This window comes from Tupaia chinensis, unplaced genomic scaffold (assembly GCF_000334495.1).
Source record: "Tupaia chinensis unplaced genomic scaffold, TupChi_1.0 Scaffold000154_1, whole genome shotgun sequence".
In the NCBI taxonomy this organism is placed as follows: Eukaryota; Metazoa; Chordata; class Mammalia; order Scandentia; family Tupaiidae; genus Tupaia; species Tupaia belangeri.
In genome coordinates, this window is record NW_006159625.1 from 2,614,819 (window position 1) to 2,638,227 (window position 23,409).

The window sequence follows — 23,409 nt, forward strand, 5'->3', positions numbered from 1 at the left end:
CCCTTTAAAAAAAACCCCCTCAAAAAAAAAAAAAAAAAAAAGTACTAAAAAATAAATTACATTTAAGAAATCAAGTGAAATATTATTAAAGAATTATGAAAAATAGGCACAGAAACAGAAGCAGCAATTCCCATGAAAGGAGGAAAGTATATTTATTTATTTTGATTGATAATTAAATGATTATTCAATAAATGAGAGGCTGACTTGTACACTCTCAAAATTGATATGCTGAGGTCCTAACTCCCAGTATCTCAAAATGTGACTGTATTTGGAGACAGTTTCAAAGAGATGATTAATTAAAATAAGAACATTATTTTTTAAAAAATAATTATTTATTTTATTTATTCATTTATTTTTTAGTTTGAGCAGAGAGAGAGGGTGATAATGAGAGAGAGAGAGAGAGAGGAAGTGAGAAAGCAAGCCACCAGATTCAGGACTTGAACCCTGGTTGGCCATGTGGGAGTGTCCAGCACCTTAACCACCATGCCATCTGCTGGTCCCCAAAGTAAGAACATTATTTGACTAATCAAATTTGATATCCTTATAAGAAGAGGAGAGAAGTTTTGACACTGAGATACAAGGGATTTGCACACACACAGGAAAGACTACACAGGAAGTCAAAGCAACAAGGCAGCCATCTGCAAGCCAAGCAGCAAGGCCGCAGAAGAAACCAAACCTGCTAACAACTTGATCTTGGACATCCAGCCTCCACACTATGAGAAACCAATGTCTGTGTTTTAAGCCATTCAGTTTATGGTGCTTTCTTATAGGCGCTCTAGCAAACTAATACAGATAGTAAATGTTTTTAAATAATTTTTAGAGCCAGTGGGGCCATGTGGTTAAGGCACTGGATTCCGGTGATCAACTGCAGTTTGAGTCCTGGACCCGGCAGCTTGAAAATCGCACCTGCCACATGTGCATGCATGCCTAAAATCCTGAGAGGAAGATGGAGAAGGGATTGTGGCATAGACATCTCCCTCAGGGGTGTGATTTCTCACTTTCCCTCTCTCTGTCTCTCTACATCAACACATGTGCCCTTTTGCAAAAACCTAAAAACAAAAGAGAAAAAATTTTTATATAACAACCAATTAAATTAAAAATAAGACAACATGAAAGCAATCAGTGCCAATGATGCAAAGCAATTCTATTTACCCACAGTAGAAACATAATTAGTTCAACCTTTTAGAAAAGCAATTTGGCAATAAGTGTAATATTAGAAAAACTGAAACATTTTGATCTAGTAATTGCAGGTAAGGGAATATTTCAGAGTAAAATACTGAGTAGAAGAAAAGGTGAAATCAATAATAATAATAATAATAATATGTAAATAATAAATTATGGCTATTATTACCTTAGTGTTTCTTATTTTCCAAATCATGTTCTAAATGTTTTACATATTTTAGCTTGTTTACTTCCCATAAAGTTCATTGGGGTGTGTGTGTGTGTGTGTGTGTGTGTGTGTGTGTGTATATGTGTGTGTATATATATATATATATATATATATTACATTTAAATTAAAAAAACCCAAGGCATTTGATTAATTTAGTTATAAAACCTGAAGTATTAATATTTAGGCATAGTTTCATCAAATCGTTTTATGTCATTTTTTATTAAACAAAAATAAAAATCACACCTTTCTATGTTCTTTTTTTTTCACTTGACATGGATAAAGGAAGTCAAGAAAGCACTCTTCTAATTCACTGTAACTATAATGAAAATCAAAAGAAAACTAGGAGTTTATGTGCAAGATTATATGAGCCACATAACGTGAAACTAAGCTCTACCCTTTTGAATGCCCTAATCTCATACATATTTGGTTATGTTTTTGTTTATTTTTCATTTCGATTATAGTTGTACTAGAAGCAATGTTAATAACAGATAAGTATAATACATAAAGCTCTTTCTTAATGCCAATCTTCAAATGTCTACAGATGTGTAATCAAGTGTAACCACAAACAAGATTCAAACAAACTTGGTGGAAGCAGTCTGAGAATTTTAAACAGATGCTAAGAGTCTCCTGAAACATCAGAACCATCTGTAAGATTTTATGGGGAAAGATGTCTAGTTGATTGGGTTAACAAGGCTCCCCTACATTTCTGTAGCTAGAGGCAGGTTAGACAGAGCACCATGAGGCTGTGAAGATTGAAAATCTTACTATGTTTCCACTTACTTGTATCTTGTTGCTAATAGTAGAGATTTACACCAAGAGAAAAATTCATCAAGCCTAGTTTTTTCAGTGTTTAAGAAAAAGATCCAAAGGAAAGAGATCATTTATAAAGTAACCTCATGCATGAAAGAAAAAAAATGTACTAAAACTCAGTCTTCTGACTTAGTAGGAAAGACAGCAACAATTTCAGATGTGAAAAAATTTGGAGATTTAGAATTTATTATTTCTACAGAAAAAGGTCAGAAAGAATTAACTTTCTCATAAAGGTATGCGTGGGGGAGAAAAGAACTGTAGTATTTACTTGGCCATAAATAAAGTAGGTCCCAAGCATCAACATTAATGACAGGACTGAGCTCTGAGGTTCTAATTTGTTATCATAGCAGACAACAGAGGTTTTCTCAGGAAGTAGAAGATAAAATCTCTAGACCCTGTGTTCTTTAATGCCCGCTTTAAAAATTATACCTACCATTCCTCCCTACTTCAAAGCTATTCCTTCACTAATACAGAAAAGTTCAATACATTGTGCTGATGTTAAAGAGAAAAAGAAGAAATGTTCCAGTATGAGCAAATTCATGTAAAATACATTTATCTATGGTTATGTTTTTGTCAAGTTAACACTGGCAGCTCTGGTTTAAATTGTCCAGCTTTTCTATTAACATTTTGCTCTTGAGCTATTTTATTCCCAAAGTATACCGTACGAAGACTAAACTGTCATTGCCTAAAATCTGAGCTGGAAAACTGGCAAAAACATATTTATGTATTCTGAAGGTGGAACATATGACTAAAAAATATCCAAGAGAAATTTCTACATATGTATAGCAGGAGGCATATAGACAAATTTCATAGCAGCAGTTACTTTTCTTATTTTTTAAGAGAGATTTTTGCTATAGTGCATGTGCACTCTCTGGAGAGAAGAGAGACAGAAAGGGAGAAATCAACCCATCCTCACCCCCTGCCAGGAGATGGCCACACTGCAATCCCTCTTCTTCATTCTCCTCTCAGGATTTGGGCATGCAAGCACACACACCAGTATGAGATTTTTAAACCTGTGGGACCAGGACTCGAACCAGTTGACTACATGGGAGTCCAGTGATGTAACCATTATCCCATCTGCTGATCCCAGTACTTCATTTTTTTAATGGAATGATTTTTTACCATTGTATTTGGGTTTCAGTGTGCTAGAAAAATGGGAAGAGCTTCAGATTGGAGCATGCTTTCATCTGATCTAAAAAATTAATTCTGATTTTTTTTTATATTTTACTTTTTAATTTCTCATTTACATTTAACTGTTGCAGTACTTGTGTGATGGCAAAAATGTAGAAACAATACAAATGCCCATCAATGGGAGAGTGGATTAAAAACTGGGATACAGTCACACTATGAAATATTAAGAGCAGTCAAAATAAATGAACTACTATAACTCATAACAATACTGATGTACTATAAAATGAAGTGAGTAACACAATATCTTTTTGTAAAAATGAAACAACTTTTTTTTTTTTTAGGAATACATACATTTTAAAAAAACTACATAAGAAGAAAAAGCAGAGGCCCAACAGTGGCAAAATGCTGAAACATGCTCGGTGAGGCTGACCCACGCGGTTCCAAGTTCCAAGTTCCAAGCTCACATCTGGAGGCCTCCCTGAGTTTACCAGGGATGTGTGTAGCCTAGGATATCTGAGAGCACACTGGGACTGGGATGCTTCACATCAAGACTCTCTTAGGAGCACTACCTCTGTCTTTGTCTCTTACACGCATGCACACTCAGAGGAAATAAGTGAATAAACTTCATATACAAAAAAGGAGAAAGAGGAGGAAGAGGAGAAAAGCAAAGGGATGATTGGGGATTGATATAATTATTCTCACAAACTGCAAGTCAGAAAATGAGACAAGGTAAACAAATGGATACAGGACCAGCAGTTAGCGTAATGACTATTTGCTGGACTCCCCTGTAGTCGACCGCGGTTCGCATCCCAGACCTGGTGGCTTAAAACTCACACCGGGCGCATGTGCGTGCATGCCCAAGATCCCGAGAGGAGAATGGAGGAGAAGGGATTGCAGCGTGACCATCCCCCCCAGGGAGGCGATTTCCCGGTTTCTGTCTCTCTGTCTCTCTCTCTGTCTGGCGAGCACACGTGCCCTATAGCAAAAATCTCAAAATCGCGCAAAAAAAAAAAAAAAAGAAAGAAAGAAAGAAAGAACTCCCCAGGGGGGATGGCCACGCCGCAATCCCTTCTCCTCCATTCTCCTCTCGGTATCTTGGGCACGCACGCACACACGCCCGGCGTGAGTTTAAGCCAGCGGGTCCGGGACTCGAACCATGGTCGACTGTGTGGGGGTCCAGCGACATAGCCATTACGCTAACTGCTGGCCCCTCGCTTCCTGTCTTTCTGTCTCTCTCTGTCTGGTGAGCGCACGCGGCCGATAGCAAAAACCCCTAAAAAAAAAAGAAAAAAGATAAAAATAAATAGATGCAAATTATTGCCAAGGTTCTAGCTCTTGTTCGGGATGGTAGGTTTATATATGTATATTATGCTATTATAAAATAATTAATAGGCCCCTGAGTAGCTACTATGAGGCTTACCTTCTTGTCATAAACTACTATAACTGAGCAGAATACATGGAAAAAAGTCACTTGAAGGCATTGGACAAGATAGCACAAAGCCCAAACTTTTCGAGAAAGCTTCTTACTAGCAGAAGGAATCTGAGCCCAAGCTGAAGGCATTGATCTCATTGAGCATAAGAAACACAGTCCTGTGTTAAAAACAGACACTAGAACTCAGGCTAACTAAGGCAACTACAATTTGTAATGTAACTGTCTAGAAGCTCTAGCCAGAAGAGAGCTAGGAGAATAAGCTCCAGAAATAAGCACAGAAACTTTACTCAGATACTTTTCCAAATACTAAGCAATGCACATACAAGCCACCTGGAGCCTTGCAGATTGCACATACGGAAGGCTAAAAGTTGACGAGAAATGTCAAAAGTCACATTACACTATGAAACTCTTTGATCAAACAAACTTAGAGAGATCTTTGTGAAAAATCCCAGTGTATTCATATGAGACACCACAAAGATAAGAGATTTAGAGTAGAAAAAACCACACCTTGGAAGTAAGGGATGTGCCCATGACAAAGAAAAAAAGAAAAAAAGGAAAGAGAACTGTCTAAACAAAGCCTAAACCCAAGGATCAAGGTTATTCTCCTTCATTTAACTTCCTAACATAATAAAAATCAGCCTCTTTTTCTTTTTTTTTTTTTAAGTTTTTTACCATAACGTTCATGCACTTATGGAAAGAGACAGAGAGAGACAATGAGAGGGAAAGTGAGAAATTGACCCTCCGTAGGGGATGGCCATGGCACAATCCCTTCTCCTCCATTCTCCTGAGATTTGGGGCATGCACACACATGTGCCTGGCATGAATTTCAAGCTACCAAATCCAGGATTTGAACCGTGGTTAGTCATGTGAGAGTTTAGTGCCTTAGCGACTACACCATCTACTGGCTCCAAAATCAGCTTATTTAGATGAAAACATAATGTAAAAATCTCTACAATGCATTATTTACAATGTTCAGGTTCAATGAAATGTTAAAAGACAGGCAAAGATGCAAGAAAATGAATTTATAATCATGAGAAAAAATAGTCAATAGAAACAGTCCTACAGATGAATAGGATGTTGCAATTAACAGACTACAGCTATAAAATATCTACAATGAAACCTGAAAAAAGATTAAGTAGAAAGGTGAACACAGAAGGGAAATAGACGGAGGAACTGCAACAGATTAATGAAAGTTTAAAAATGGTAATTTTAGAACTGAAATGTGCAACAACATAGTGTAGAATATATAATGTATGATTTAACAGGAGAATGGAAAAAAATCGGATTTGTCCTATTCTCCTTCTCAAAAATATATGTAAATTTTGAGAAGTAACAGAATTAAAGACACTATGATGTTGTTAGGTAATATATATAGAGAGATGTCTGAATAAGGAAGATTGGTAACTGTGTTCTCAGAACTCACAAAACATAAACAATAAGCTGCCTATCAGAGAATCTAGCCCTATTGAAACCAACATGGAAAATAGATAATGTTAATAGACAGAGAATATTATCTTAAAATTGGGTCCATTTTCTTTAGCTTCCTCTTTTGCTGTAATGGTATAAGGTTTTGGGCCTAAGACAATTATAATAATTCCAAATCACAATTTCTGATAACTTCCATTTACATATAGTTTAAACTTTATGTATTACATAATAGCATGTTTATTATATTGGGTTGTCAGAAAAGTCATGGCATATGTTTTTCTGTGAAAAAAATACAACAGGACTTTTCCAACAACCCAATATAATTAGCAAGATATACTTACATATGAGAATAAAATGGGTAAATTCTTAAAAATTGTACTCTCTAAATCGCTTCCAAATACTAAATCATCATAGTGGTCTAGTTACATATATTAGATTTGAAGGAAATTTTTAAAGAATGTTTAATAAGCAGTGTATTTAATAAAAATATACAATAATCTCCACAAGATTATAATCAAAACAAACATGAACTGGATAGTTTTCCAAATGAGCTGCCATATTTTTGTTAAAAATGAACACATAAAAAAAGAGCTTGTTAATTTTAAATTCACAATTTAAGATGGACTAAAAAATATTGGTAAAGAAATCTATATTTCAGGTCAATAACAATTCTTAGTATTTAATTCTGATCATCTGCATGGAAAGAATATAAGTATAGGAAGCTTTTTTTTACTAGATGAAAGGCTTCATGGAACTGAAATTTTTCTGACACTGATGTAAGGAGAGAAACAGAACTTCATGTAATTTGAATGATAAGGGACTTTGAGGGATAAAGTAACAACATCTAAAAGGTAACATTGCTTAACTGTAAGCTGTTGGAGGACACAAAGATTAGGAATCCAGAATTATAGATAATATTGGATGTTCTATTAGTTTCACATTCAATTTATATCTGCTTTTGGTGTCTTTTCCACTGTAGTTGCTCCACGTTCTGTTTCTTGTTTATGCAGTTGGCAAGCATAATTCTAAAGTGTCTTGCCCCTCCTTCCCTGTCCCAAAGTTTCCACCTTAATCTACATGATTGGGAATATGATATTTTACCTGTGATTATGATTATGTTTTGTTACCTGTAAAAGTTTTTGCTTGTTTGTTTTATAGATATACTAAAGTTATTAATTAGTTGATTTTGAATTAATCAAATAAAAGATAATGGATGGGCCCAATGTAATCACAGGAGCAGGGTTGATCCCACCTGGGCTCTTAATCTTTAGAACTGCAAGATAATAAATCCTTGTTTTAATCCACTCAGTTTGTGATAAGTTGATATGCAATACTAGAATACTAATATCAATACATGATGTATCTGTATCTGTATTATGTGTTTTATAAAGTGATGAACCTTACTTGTATTAACTAACATGAAAAAAAAAAGTTAACTGGGTTAAAATATTCATATGCTCATGCAGTTAAAAAATTCCATACAATCTTTGAACTGTATTTTCAAACTGTGGTGCTATTTTTCATTGAAATTGCTCATCTATATATTTGTCACAATGCCAACAGTAAAAACTATAAATAAGCATTTCCTTAACCGTGTATGCTTCATGGGAAATATGGTAATGTTCTTTATAGCACACATGCTCTAAGTGTATTTTCATCATCAGATTTACATTTTGTGTGAATAGTTTTTAAAACAAGCTGTTCACTTTCTCAAGAAAAGGTAGTATATCCTATTTTTTTATGTTTGCTATGTTTTGTTTTAAAATTATGATATAATTCAGAAAGACCCCAAAACAGTGTTTATAAGTTTATGGAAAAATACATCATAGCCTTGGAAAATTATTAATTTAAAAGATTGACCAGGATTGCAAATAATTACAATTAAATTTTCAGCACACACACTTCTCATTTCTTACACTGTGATTGACACCAGCTGCAGAATCAATTGGTAACTGCTCGAACAAAGTAGAATTTCATCTTTAGCCTACTCGTTCTCAACACAAACATCATCAGATTTCCCTTAAAAATTCCCTGTGAAAATTATCTTTGAGACAGATACCTGTCCAATTAGTAGGTGAGGGAGAAGTATGAAGACTTTGACCTATTCATTGTATCTCATCAAACACTTTAGGGACCAGCAGTTAGCATAATGGCTATGTTGCTGGACTCCCATGTAGTCGACCGCGGTTCGCATCCCAGACCCTGTGGCTTAAAACTCAAGCCAGGGGTGTGTGCATGCGTGCCCAAGATACCGAGAGGAGAATGGAGGAGAAGGGATTGTGGCGTGGCCATCCCCCCTGGGGGGTGATTTCTCGCTTTCTGTCTCTCTGTCTCTCTCTGTCCCTATGGCGAGCACACGCACCCTATAGCGAAAACCTCTCCAAAAGAAAACACTTCACTGTATAATTAGATCACTTATATCAATTATCTCTTTTGTATAAAGAAATCCTATGCACATCTTGTTCACATTTTACCATTGGCAAGAAGAGTCATTAGACTATAGATGGAATAGTAAAGAAAGAATAAAGTTATATATTGTTTTTTCTGATGATACAATGATAACTTAATTTGGACATAAAGTTCACAATCAGCCACTGAACAATGAGCTACTTGGTAATACTCGGGAAAACACAATAAATTACAATGAACATGGTGACTACAAAAGAAGCTACGTAAATCATTTCTACCAGCAAATCACCTTAAAAATTCAATTCAAAATACAAAAGAATAGATTCCTCCTTTGATAGTGTCCAAGTAGCTCCCTACAAGTTCAATTTCCCTCACATAATAAGTCTAAGTCTGGACTAACTACATATAGCTATTTGAAGACCCTAAAGGATAACAACAAAAACAACAATAAATCCTGGGGAGCAAGTGATTCTTAGAAGAGGATGACATTGGTGAGTTTCAAATGTGTATGACTTTTAACCAAATGCAATCAGTACCTGGAGGCTAAGCATGTGCTAGAAAACTCAGAGTCTTACTGACCTGAAAAACCTGACAGAGGAGTCTGAACAAATATGGAGGGTGGTAAGTGAAGAGGAAATAACAAAAAGAAAGCTACAGAAGAAAAATTATGTTCATGAAAACACTGCTAAAATCTCATGCAGTCACAGGAAGATGCCGAGAAACTCAGATAAAGTTAAGATAATTAAGCTAAGATTTCAGATACTGTCACCTCAAGGTAAACACTGCTTATAGCTAAAGCTCCGCTAAATTAACTTCCGGTTTTAAAAATAATCAATATTCTTCAAAGGGAGAGATATCAGAGACTCTATAAAGTATTGTTATTCATGTCCAAAATATAATTCAAAATTATCTACTGTGTTAAAAATCAGGAAAACATGACCTATACTCAAGAAAAAAGCAAAGGAAATCAATGGACACTGACTGAGAGATAATCCGGATGAGAGAATTAGCAGAAAAGGATTTTAACACCACTGTAATAATTAATTCAAGGAAATAAAGGCAAGATACTGCTAATGAGTACAAATATAGTCAATCTCAACAGAAAAACAATCACTACAAAAACTAACCAAATGAAAAAAAAAAAACTAACCAAATGAAGATTTTGGAACAAAAAATAAATCTATAATTTTAAATTCACTAGATGAGCTTTCCATTTGTTAAAAGATTATAGGGGAAAAAAGGAACAAACACAACTGAAAATGATTCAATGCAAAGAACAGAGAAAAATGTTGAAAAAAATACAGGAACTTAACGAGATAATCTACAAAACATCTAAAATACAAATAACTAGGGGTTCAGAAGGAAAACAGAGAGAAACTAGGATAGGAAAAGATAAATAGTATAACAATGGCCTGAAAAGCTATCAAATTAAGTGAAATACATGACTATACAGACTTATAAAGTACATCAGATCCACGTGAGAAAAATATAATTAAAAAACACATATAGGCCAATTATTAATAAAACTGGCAAATAATAAAAAGAAAATTTGGGGGAAAATAGGGTAGTGCTCCAGTAAAACGTGATACTACAGTAGGCAATCCCCACTGGAAAGATTCCCAGTCTAGAGTCCTTCCTGAAAATGCTGGGCATATTTGCCCAAGATCCAGGGATGGCTAAAAACTGAAACTGGATCATGGTATTGGAAACTGATCCTGGGTGCTGTTAGACTCTCTCACTCTCTCCCTCTTTTTCCTGTTGGAGAAATAAACTTAAAAAGTAGAGAAGGAAAGAGAGAGAGAGAGAGAGAGAGAGAAAGGAAAGAAAGAAGAAATTTTGAAAGCAATCAGAGAAAACATATTAAATACAGAAGAGCAATGATTTAAAGTGCCCTGGACTTATCCTCATGAAGTATTTATTTCTCATAAAAAACTATAAAGGCCACTTTAAACTACATATACTTTTAAAAAAAGAAAACTGTCATATTCACTAATTATATTCACACAAAAAAATAACTAAATAAGGATTTTACTCAAATAAGAGTTAATGGAGAAAGGAGATGTTCTCCAGGCAGAAGGAAAAGTCTATCAAATGGGAACTGGATCTTTAGGAAGAAAAACTACTAAAGTAGGAAATATGAGAGTTAATCTAAGAGACTACACATTCCTCTTAATTTTCATAAAATATGTGACTATTCAAAGTAAAAATCACAACACTGTAATTAAAAGAATATGATGTATGTCACAGAAATACTTATGAAGATGAGGAGAGAATAAATGGCTTTATACTATAGCAGGATTTCTTCTACATTTTATACAAAATGATACAATATAAACCCTAAGTAGTTTGCCAAAGTGCAATCAATAAAAACTAATGAGAAAATATATAAGAAAATAGATAACATGGAATTCTAAAATGTATCCTCTTTGAAAAAAAAAAAAGAAAAAATCTACAAATACCTAAATCAAATAAATCAATAATTACATTAAAAGTTAGTGAATTAAATATTCTAAGTAAAAGGCAAAGATTTTCCAAGTGGTTTTTAAAATATAAGACCTGATATCCACTAGTTTTAAAAGATACGCTTTACAAACCAGCCACAGATACACTGAAAGTAAATGACTAGAAAGACACTATGTACAGTATGCAAAGGTGGTTTTATTATTATCAAATAAGATATATTTATATTGATAGTTTGGGGGTGGAAAAAAAAAATCCCAACAGCAGCAGTTTTCACCACTGAGACCCAAAGCACGCAGGGCACGCATGTATGCCCATAATCCAAGCCAGCTGAGACTGGGGGTGGATTGTGGGAGGCCCTGTTGGGAGTGCCTGCCTACCTGTCTCTCTCTCTCTTTCATCAAATATTTAAATAAATAAATACTTATAAAAGTCAATCAAGGGGACTAGCAGATGGTATAATGTTTATATTGCTGGACTCCCATATAGTCAACCATGGTTTGAGTCCTGGATCCTGCAGCTTAAAACTCATGTTGTGCATGTGTGCCCAAAATCCCAAGAGGAAACTGGAGGAGAAGGGATTGTAGTGTGGCCATCCTCCTGAGGGGGTGACTTCTGACTTTCTGGCTCGCGCTCTCTCTCTCTCTCTCTGTCTCTCTCCCTCCCTCTCCCTCTGTCTCTCCAGCAAGAGCACATTTCCCATAGCAAAAAATCACTCTTAAAAAAAAAAAAAAAAAAGAAAAAACAGGTCAATCAAGAACATATAAATGTACAGGTACCCAATAACAAAGCTTTAATATACAGAACAAAAATTGACAGAATTTATGAAGAGAATCAGCAAATTGTATAATCATAGTTAAAATTTGGAGGCCAACAGATGGTACAGCAGTTATCATCACTAGGGTCCCGTATGGCTGACCGCAGTTGGAATCCTGGACCTGGTGGCTTGAAACATGCCTGGCACAACATGCAGGTGTGTGCCCAAGATCATAGAAGGAAAATGGAGGAGAAAGGATTGCAGCATGGCCATTCCCCCCCCGACCGGGAGTGATTTCTCACTTTCCCTCTTATTGTCTTTGTCTCTCTCTCTCTCTCTCTCTCTCTCTCTCTCTCTCTCTCTCTCCCTCTTATTGCCTTTGTCTCTCTCTCTCTCTGGCAAGCACAAGGCAAAAACCTCTTAAAATAATGTTTTGTAATATCTTCTCTCAGCAACATAGAAAAAATAGAACAAAGGGATAAATTTATGAAGGGGACAGACTACCTGAATAACACTACTAAATATCATGACATAATTGATATTCATTGACCATAACACTCAGCAAATGCAGAATATACATTCTTTTCAAGTACATGTGGTACACCCAATGAGTCATACCTTATAGTAGACAATAAAGCAAATCTTAAAGCATTTAAACTGATTGAAATTATATAGGTATGTTCCCTCGCCAGAATAAAATTACATCAGAAAAAAATAACAGTAAGTTATTTCTAAGTGTTTAGAAATTAACATAACATTAAACAATTTATGAATCCAAAGAAATCATAATGTTCCACCTTAAGAAACTTGAAAAAGAGGTGGTAAATAGTAATATTTACATGGCAAATAGAAGAAAGGAAATGATTAAAATAGGAACAGTAATCAGTGAATAGCAGACAAATGAGAAAAAATTAAGACAACAGAAAAGATAATAAATTCCTAGGTAAACCAATAAGCAAACAAGACATAGACCATAAATTGCAAAATACCAATACCAGAATAAAAGAAAGGTTATCACAAGATTCCATAGACATTAAAATGATAATAAAATCATATTATGAAGTTTATAACAGCAAAGTAGTCAATTGAGATAAGATAGAAATTTCTTGAAAAACATAACTTGTCACACCTGAGAAAGATTAAACAAAATGTAAATAGCCCTAGGTTCCTTAAGGAAATTGAATTATTTATCAAAACTTCCACACAAAATTTTATGTCCAGGTGGTTTTGCTGGTGAATTAAGGGAAGAATAACCAACCTTACACCAACTGTTCACAAAATTGAAGAGAAGTAAAAAATGTCTAACTCATTTTATGAAGTTCAGAATAAACCTAATGGCAAAATCTGTCAAGGACATTTCAATAAAAGAAACTATACAGTATCTTTCATAAAATGGAGACAAGACATCCTTACTAAAATCATAGAATACCTGAACCAGAAATATATATATCCCATGACTAAATGGAATAAAACCACATTAAATTTTTATTTAATATTCAAAACTAAACTAATGTAATTATAAATATTAACAGAATAGTAGAGAAGAAACATTAGATAATTTCAATAAATAAATAAAAACCACATCACAAAATGAAAACCCACTCATGATTTTTTCAAAAAATTATTGCTAAACTAAGACACTGATAAACTTGTGTTTTACATTGTACTATTGTTCCTAAGCAATAAAAATAAAGGATATTAAAAGCAAAAATATCAGGAAAGCAGTAAAATGGTCTGTTTCTGAATGATAAGATTAATTATGTAGAAAATCATAACAAATCTCCAAAACAGCTATTAGAATTAGTAAGTAAATTTGTCAAGGCCAAAAGTCACCAGGTTAATATTTTAAATAAATTATATTTTTATATACTAGCAGCAAACAACTGGAAAATGAAATTTAAAAAAATAATTTCATAGGATCTAAAATACAAAATGTAATAAAAGTCATATAAGACATCTATACTGAAAACTACAAAACATTACTTAGTAAATTAAGACTATTTAAATAGATATACCAATAGAGAACTTAATGTTAACACACTACTTCTCCCCACAAATCAATATTCAGAAATACAAAGAAGCCCCAGACTTATCTCAGCGCACTTCCCAAATCAAAAATAACAAAGTAATCATAAAATATATATGTGAAAATGCAAAGGAACTCTAATATTGAATTCATCTTGAAGAAGAATGACGGAGGATTGTTACTACCTGACTTCAAGATTACTCTCAAGATCATACTGGGTCACTGCATGAATACAGACCAATTAGTGGAATAGAATAGATAGCCTAGAAATAATTACATAATTATTCAACTTCTTATGAAGATGACAAACAATCCAAATAGAGAGTGGAAAGTGTTTAAGTCTTTTCAGCAAATGGTAATGGAACAACTGGACATTCATCTGGAAAAATAAAAGTCCTGGCCCCTATCTTATACTAGATACAAAAAATTAATGTGTGATGAATCATGTATTTAAACTAAAAAAGCTAAAAATCAAGTTTCTGAAAGATACATAGAAAGCTTTATGACTTAGAGGTAAACAAAGAATTTTAGAGAGCACACAGAAATATAAACCATAAGAAAAAAATTAATAGATTTCACCAAAATTAAAAATCCTGCTCATCAAAAGGCATTGTTAAGAAAATGAATAAGCAAGACACAGACCAAGAAAAAGTATACACAAAGCACACATGCGACTAAAGAGTCATACTCAGATATGATAAAGAACTTCCACGATTCACTAGTAAAAACACAAGCAATCTAATTTTTTTAAAAATTGGACAGTCACTTCAAAAGGAAGATATGCAAATGGCCACAGAGTATATTAAAAAGCACCGGCACTGCTAGTCATTGGCAAATACAAAATCCTATCACAAGGAGTTGCCACTATAAACTCACCAGAATGACAAAAATTAAGACTTACATCACCAATGTGACCCACAAATCCCTCTTCGAGGAATTCACTCGTAAGAAAGAAAAATATATGCCCACCAAAAGATGGCATAGCAATTATGTCACTGGACTCCCACATGGGTAACCATGGTTCAAGTCCTGAACCTGATGACTTGAAACTCACACTGGGCACATATACGTGTATGCCTAAGATCCCAGGAGGAGAATGGAAGAGAAGACTGCAGTGCTGCCAACCCCGCAGGGGATAATTTCTCACTTTCTCTCTCATTGTCTCTGTCTCTCTCCCAGGCAAGCATACATGGGGAGAGCAAAAACCTCTTTAAAAAAAGGCATATTTATACAAGATTGTGATATATTCAAAAAATAAAATAGTATTCAGCAATGAAAATTAAAAAAAACTACTCACATATATAATAATATGGATGAATTTTATATTAATTGTGCTGAGTAGAAGGCCTTACAAAAAAGACTACGTTTTCAGTTATATGAAGTTCTAGAACAGACAAAACTAATTTATACTATGGAGAAAAAGCAATCCAATATTTGGAGGCTGTGGAGAGGGGATATCAACTGGAGAACAAGGAATGTAACAGTGGCAGTTCGAGGTTAAACAGATAGTCCCCCACTCTGGGATCTCACAGTAAAGCGACTTTATGAATAGCACATAGCCAGGAAGTGCAGACCTTAGATATGAATACAGCCCCTGTGTTCCATACTACCCAACATAAAGCTACCATATGTATTAACAGTGTAAGAATCAGTCACAAATCAATCCTTACTTCAACATAGGAGTTCTCCTTGTCACGTTCCATCACCTCTACCTCTGACATTTCAAAGGGCATGGGATGAGACAAAAAGTTTGAAGGAGTATAAGTGAATTTAAATCCTGACTTTAAGTAAGCAGCTGGACTTCAGTTTACTTAAAAGTAAATTGATACTCATGGAATAGGAAAGTCTTCAAATTGTGTTTCTTAGAACAAAACCTGGGTCCCCAGCTTCACTATCTACACCAAGGCTGCGCCACTTCTGTTTTATATACTGAGTCAAACTCTGAAGGAAGTGCTCTCTAAGAACAATCAAAGAGCATAGTTTGAAACAATCTGGGCAAAATAAAGGGCCTTTGCATTTTGAGATATCTCAATTTTAACATGCAATGGCTTTTTCTCTTTTTCACCCTGGAAGAAATGTTCACATAGATTTATTATATGCTTAAAATTTCTCAAATCAGAAGTTAAATTCAAATTGTAGATCAGTCTTAGGAGTTCTATTGTTAGGATCATGAAATTTTGAAATTCAGCACTAGTTATGAAGATAGCCCTTGGAACCAGCAGTTAACATAATGGCTATGTTGCTGGACTCCCATGTAGTTGACTGCAGTTCGAGGCCAGACCCAGAGGCTTAAACTCACGCTGGCGCATGTGCGTGTGTGTCCAAGATCCAGAGAGGAGAAAGGAGGAGAAGGGATTGCGGCGTGGCCATCTCCCCTGGGGGGTGATTTTTCGCTTTCTGTCTCTCTGTCTCTCTCTGTCTTTCTGGCGAGCACAGATGCTCTATAGCAAAAAACCTCTCCAAAAAAAAAAGATAGCCCTTAACATAACAGGAAATTAATTTATTTTGTTATAAAGTTACTACTATCAGAATTTTAAAAGAAAATTTACTAGCATATTATTTTCTTTAACTTTTCTAAAGGGTCAGATGGTAGCATACTAATAAAATGCGATGCTCTTGCAAGGACAGACTCACATGGATAGATCACTGGTTCAAGTACAGAGACTTCCCTGAATACACAGAGCACACATGTGCCTATAATAAAGGCTGAGGCTGGGAGTGGATTGCAGCTTTGGGACTGGAGGGGGTGCTCGCTCCCTGTTTCTCTGGCCACATCCCCCAACACTCATGGAATAAGTAAACAAACTTAAAATAAAACCTTCTAAGATCATTTATAATCACACTGAAGTTGATCATTAAAAAAGTATAAACATTTACTCGAGATCAGCAGTTAGCGTAATGGCTATGTCGCTGAACTCCCATGTAGCTGACCATGGTTTGAGTCTCGGACCCGGTGGTTTAAACTCACGCTGGGCACGTGTGTGTGCGTGCCCAAGATCCTGAGAGGATAAGGGATTGCGGCAGCGTGACCATCCCCCCTGGGGGGGTTATTTCTCGCTTTCTGTCTCTCTGTCTCTCTTTCTGGCGAGCACACATGCCCTACAGCAAAAAACTTTCAAAAAAAAATTTACTTATCAGTCATCAACAAAAGTAGTTTTATAAAAGTTCATTCAATAAAAAAATAACTTAAAATCGCTGATTAGTATCAGATGTAGTATCTATACTAATAATTGTGGTACATAGCTGAAGTCCAGATTAAATATATTGGTAAAAATATTTATGGTACAGATTTCTGAACCAAAGTAATTTTGATAGAAATCTAAACAGTCAATCATATTAAGTTTTTATGGCTATCTTTTGTGTATGTATCAAACTTAGTGCTTTATACTTCAGAATAAGGATTTTTTTATAAAACATATCCATAACATGAAGAAATCAATTGTTCTGGAATCATACCAACTACAAACAATGCACACTGTGCAGACTGCACCCTCAGAAGTATGAAAGTAAGCATGCTGTTCTTTCAATGTCAAAGTAGTCATTAATGTGGGTGATTAATAAGTGTCTGTGCCAAATTTCTGAACACAAATTAATGGTTTCATTATAAACCAAAGCAATAATAAATGCTATGTAAAAGACTAAGTACTTCTGACCAAAAATACCACCAGACTAAATAAACATTTATTTTGCAAAATCGGGCTTTATTAAAATGGTATTAATATTTTAGAATTATAGTAATGTTTTGATGGAAAAGAATCTATTCATAGCAGGTAGATCTAAGCTTTACATTACATCTTTATAACTAGAGTAGACCCTGTAACTTACTGTCAAACCACAGTTTTGAAAGAGAAAAGTGGTACTAATAATTACTAGAGTACAGTAAGCATAAACTGGGACTACTCCAGGCAAACCAGGTGATATAGTTACCTTACTTAAAAACACCAACAAATCCAAATATTCTCTGGTCTACAAAGCTTTTTTTCAAAAAAATCTTACTTATAAATATGAAGTCTGCATATCTTATTATATATCATGGAAAGGAGACAAAGACTTTTGTAATACCTACTCTAAATAAATCCCAGTTCTATTATGCCCCTGTGTGGCCAGACAGTACAGCAAATGTCACATATTTAGTGACAAAGAATTACATCTACAAGAGAATACAAATTTCTTCAAGAAAGATTGCTTTAAAAATAGCGAATAAAACAACTTAAAGGATATTAAGTACATTTGCAGAAATTTTATCACAAACGATAGTCATCATTATCATGTTTGTTAGAATACTGCCCAAAGCAACTGATAACTCAATGTAGTGAACTCTGCTAAAAAATATATCTTTTAGCAACCCAATATTTATGTTTGCTTCAAAAATCAAGAGCACAAAAAAATTATATTTCATCATGAATTCAGTACTTGAAGACTTTTATACTGACGACAAAAGCAATTATCTTTCTGTCCTGATTGAATGACTTAATTTGGGAAAAAATGAGTTTACACTGAGAAGACTTGGTATAACAAGAATTTAAATTAAAGTGGCATTTCATCAAAGTGGCATTTTATCAAGTAGATTTATGTAGGATTCAGATACATTTTTTTTCTTGCTGGACCTTTAGTCCTTTCATTTTTAGTTATAAAAATATGCCTCATTTATGCACTGAAATGATACTAAAGAACACAATGGTAAGAGAATAAGCTAAGAACTGTCGGTCTGAAACATAAGGGCCATGCTATATGGTGCCCAATAAAAAGTTAGTAAAAAATAATTCTATTTTCATTCATACATGTATTTGCATTATTCACTAGATAATAGTTTCACAAACTATATTAATCTGCAGTTTAATGATTTATGATATATACAATATTACTGATATATTTTAAATCTTTCCTTCTTTGATGAACTTGGAAATGTATTCAAAGCAATCATATGGGAGATTTTTATCTTTTAGCCATTTAATTGCTCACGTGTTATGGAAGCCAACTGCCCTATCTAAAAACCTGATCAAAGTTGAGTTGCAGATTTAGGGATAAAATCAGTTACTTAAAAAAAAGTCTGTTTAAAAAACTACTTGAAAGGGTCACTCTTTAACATATTATCTGCAAATGAAGCATAGTACTAGTCTAGCAATTTCTCCTAGAGAGCAATTCACAATAAAATATATTCTATTAGTCAACTGTCCAAATCTAAGATCTTTATTTTCCTACCAGTTTAAAGACCACAGTTAATGTTACAATACAAATAATGGATAATCCATGTCAACTAGTCTAAACTATTAAACAATTATTATTCATGTAATAACAACCAAAATTGTTCCTCCCAGAGATGAGAGTTATATAATTGAAGGTTAAAAATCTCAAAACTATAAACATCCAATCTACAAAGTTGAAAGGCACTTTACTTAGAAAAAAATTAAGTTGTTGCAGGATAACATCTTTTGATGACATCTCTGGATGATTCTTCTTCCATGATTTTTTTCTTCAATAATTTTTTTTAGTCTATACCTTTACGTTCTGCTTTGGGGTTAACTGAAATGTAAATGTCAGGCATTTGTATATTTTTTTTAAAGAAGCTAAGCAAAATAAAACATTTAGGAGACCCTTGTCACTAATCTAAATACAAATACTAACCAAATAATTAGTATATGTAGAAGCATTAATTGTGAGTTCAGAACTTATTTTTCACTCTCATACTTATAAAATAGTAACTTTTTGTTTAATTGGTCTCAATCTTAAAAGTAAGTCAAGTAGTTGATTATTTATAAAGATTAGTAGATCTATTTGTGAAATAATGCCACATTTTTTTAAAAACTAAGAATTTAAGAATATATAAAATCTGGGATTTTTTTTCCCAAAAGCAGGATAAATTCTTTCTTGATTAATTGGTAGTTTTGATATTTTAGAAAGGAGTCAAATATACTGAGTAAGATTGGTTTTATGAAAACATGAGAAAGTTCACAAGTTAATGTTTAATAGTGACAGCATAAATTCCAGATTTTAATGAGATCATTGAAACTATAGGCATGCCACCAAAAGAAACTTGAAACCAAAGCACATTGAAAGTAGTAATAATGCACATAATTGTCTCAAAAAAGAGATATCTGTCATATTTTAAAACTAATAACATTCACTTCCTTACTGTGTTAATAGCACAATTTCTACAGAGAATATACACCTCACCCTGATATTAATACTTGTAAAAACATAAATTCTTAGCATTAAAAAAAATAGAGATAAAAATTTTAAAAAGGAAAAAAGATCTAAAAATCCTAAAACTCTGGAAGCTTCAAAGCATGGAAATTTTTAGAAAGCAATACTGCCTCTTTTATTTAAATATAACATGTAATATGTCTTAATCATAAATTAGGATACCAAAGTGATCTATTAGTAAATAAAAAAATTATATTAAAAATAAATAGCCTACTATAGAATTGCTTAACATCTTGTATACTGTTATCTATTTTAAGTTAGTCTGAAAATAAAATAAGAAAAAATCAGATTAGTTCATTGAGTAGAACTGCACTTAGGAAAAGAAGCAAAAGTAAAATTTTACAAGAAATAGATATATTATTCCATATTCAAAGAATGGTAATAAATAGATTTATCACTGCTAAGCATTTTAAATGCCAACAAATTTTTAAAAGCCTCCTTTTCATTTGCTAAATTAAGGTACATATTGTGTAACAGGCTTTTTTTTTTTAATCCTAAAGGCAGGCTGCCTCACATTGTTCAGAGATCCTAAAAAGAACAGACCAGCAAAATCTTTCAATATTCTATGCACTAATAGTTCCCCGTCAGTTTCCAGAAGGTTTCAGTGCATTTTCATGTTCACAGAATTTCTTTCTCAGTCTTTCACCACATACAGTGAGTTAAATATGGGATCGTTTTTTAAACTGAATATACAAGTAAGAAATTTTCAAAAACCAAACAACTTAAATGAAGAACTGGGTGATAAAACAGCATTTTTAAAAACATTCTTTAATAGACTATCTCTTTTAGTGTAAGCCAGAGAAATCATCTAAAACGTATGTTCATAATTTAACAGCCTTTACCACAAAAAGGGGTGGGGGGGGGGGTGATCAGGTCGAAAAAGCAATAGGAATTTATAACAAAGAATACTCCCAAACTAGCCATTCTAATACAAAGCATTATTAGCAGTCCAATAACATAGCTTGTTTAAAAGTATTATTGATCTATCCTGCATAAAGAAATGCCTTAGACCTAGAAAACATCTTCCGCATGTTTTACAAGAGCATGCATGATTGCTAATTCACATTTTCCAACAAATCACATATATTATATAGCTCCATCCCTGTATATGCAATGTAATCACCGTCATGATCACAGAGAAAACACCTATGAGGCATTTCAAGTTAGTCATTTTATTTGTTAGAAAATAAAATTATAAGGCATCCTGATCTCTGTATCATATTTCAGAGGTCAAGCTAGTTAAATTTAAGATGCTTATTATGCTTGGAAGTAAGCTTATTTTCCTTCTTTAAATCAAGTTAAGAAGCATACTTCATAGAATTTTATATTTATAGTCAAAAAGACAACATCCCTGTAATATCAACATTTCAGTTCAAAACAGTTTTTTCAGACAGAGAAGATTAGTATTTTGAAAATAATAACATTAAAAGAAAATATAATTTAGCTCTACTCACCTTGCATTGTTCAGTGTTTGTCCAAAAAGCTCATTTTGTAAAATATTTGGTGGGGATGAAAAAACCCCATGAAAATGAGATAAAACAGAATTGCAGACCTGGCGCAATGTCTCAAATTGCATTTTCTTTCCTTTTTTTCCCCTTCTCTTATTTTTTCTTACCACCTGTCTTTAAAGTCATCTATTTGCAGACACCATCAAATAAAAACATGCCAATCAAGTTCCATATTTCTCCTGAGCTCTGTAAAAACTGTGCTTAAATGAGCAGAGGTTGATAGTTAATTGTACAGTCATTATTCTTCTAATTCAGTCGTAGAAGATTCGGTATCCGTGCAGCTTTCGGCTTTCTCCTGACTGTAGCAAGAAATCTAAACAGCAGTAGGCTTTTTGGGCATTCCCAGCTGAAGTGTGAAGCTGAGCTGCTTTCATGTACTCTACTCATATTTCTCTAAGCCTATTAAAAACACGCAATGAATAGATGCTGTCGTCAGGAGTTTCAGCACATCTGGCTGCCAGTAATAAAATCTCAGAAGTAATAAAAATGGGGACAAGGTATCTTCTCAATGTAACTACTAGGTAAAAGGAAGAGAAATTATGTTCTTCCCCAACCTTTTCTCTTTTTCTGAAAAATGAATAGGTCCAGCAATAGAGTATATCTCTTCGATGTGCAAGCTGCTGCATAGGACCAGAATACTCTAAAAATAAATGGCATATCCTTCTTTTTACACCATGGAAAAATAAAAATATGATAGACAATAGGGCTTTATTGTCTATATCTATAATGCCATACTTATAAGAGAAGTACATTAAGAAAACATGTACTCAGTAATCCTAATTTCTTATTTAATTTTTAAAGTCATCCTTTATTTATTTTTAAAAGTTAATAATGATCAACTTCTGACTAAATGGTTATTCATATAATTTTAGAAAAAAGTTATACCTTATCCATTAAAATTCATCTGAACAGCACACATGAAATAAAAACTCTCCTACAAATCAATCACATACACACACCAAGGCCAGAAATACTTTATCAACTATTATTAATTTATTTCAATAATGATGATCATAGCTTTTTTTGGAGAGTGTCCCCTGAAGGCCCTATTAGTCTTAAGGCACTTCCACATCATCATCCATTCTCAGTGAATAACTTCCTTTCAGATAAAATCTTAAGCTACTTTGTAACCAGGTTCATTCATTATTCTACAACAGATTTGTAAAAATAATGTGTAAACCAAATGCAAAATATCAATTAACAGAGATGTTTAATATTTTTCTTGATCTTTAATTGCTTCTAAACCTTGATGCTTCTTAATAGATCCAGCCCTTTTGGCCCTGTTTTATCTCATTCCTGGCCCTAACCCTCTTACTCTTTCCTCACACATCACTATCAAGGACAAGGCACTTAAATATACTAAGATGTTTTGTAAAATTGGTGAATTTTTTTACATATGTAAACATATCACAAAAGAATAAGACAAAATAGACATGTAAAATAAATTTTTAAGCAATCAATTTATTTGTATACTAAGATGTCCAATTATGGGTTTGTCATAAATTAAAATGGTGCCCTAATTTGAATATTATTATTTCAGACTTTTATAGTTGCATACCAATCTATTTATCAAACACATGTGTGTGTGTATATATATATATATATATATATATGTAAATAAAGTATGTTTTAGTTGAAAAAGTACTTTGAAATGTATTCTTTAAATACAGAAAACATTGTCTATCTTAATGCTACTCATTTTATAGAAGAAAAGTGAGGCTTTAATGGATTAAAGATAACACAATTTGTACAAAATAGGTTATTTGGAATGAAAGTCTTTGCTTTCTTTGCTTTGGACTCCAATTCCTATGCTCCTTCCCGATCATTCTATTTTATTTTTATTTATTCACTCAT

At 33.5% G+C, this 23,409-nt stretch overlaps 1 protein-coding gene across 3 annotated transcripts in view; it reads right to left on the minus strand.

Annotated features, from left to right (window-relative positions):
• RIMS2 (regulating synaptic membrane exocytosis 2) overlaps positions 1-21,927 on the minus strand; it is a 409,264-nt gene extending 387,337 nt beyond the window's left edge. For all 3 annotated transcript variants that reach the window (XM_027770701.1, XM_027770699.1, XM_027770700.1), the window contains exon 1: positions 21,502-21,927. In XM_027770701.1, coding sequence (XP_027626502.1) covers positions 21,502-21,623 — 122 coding nt within the window. In that variant the 5' untranslated portion in view covers positions 21,624-21,927. The remainder of the gene's footprint in view (positions 1-21,501) is intronic.
• Between the last annotated feature and the right edge of the window lie 1,482 nt (positions 21,928-23,409).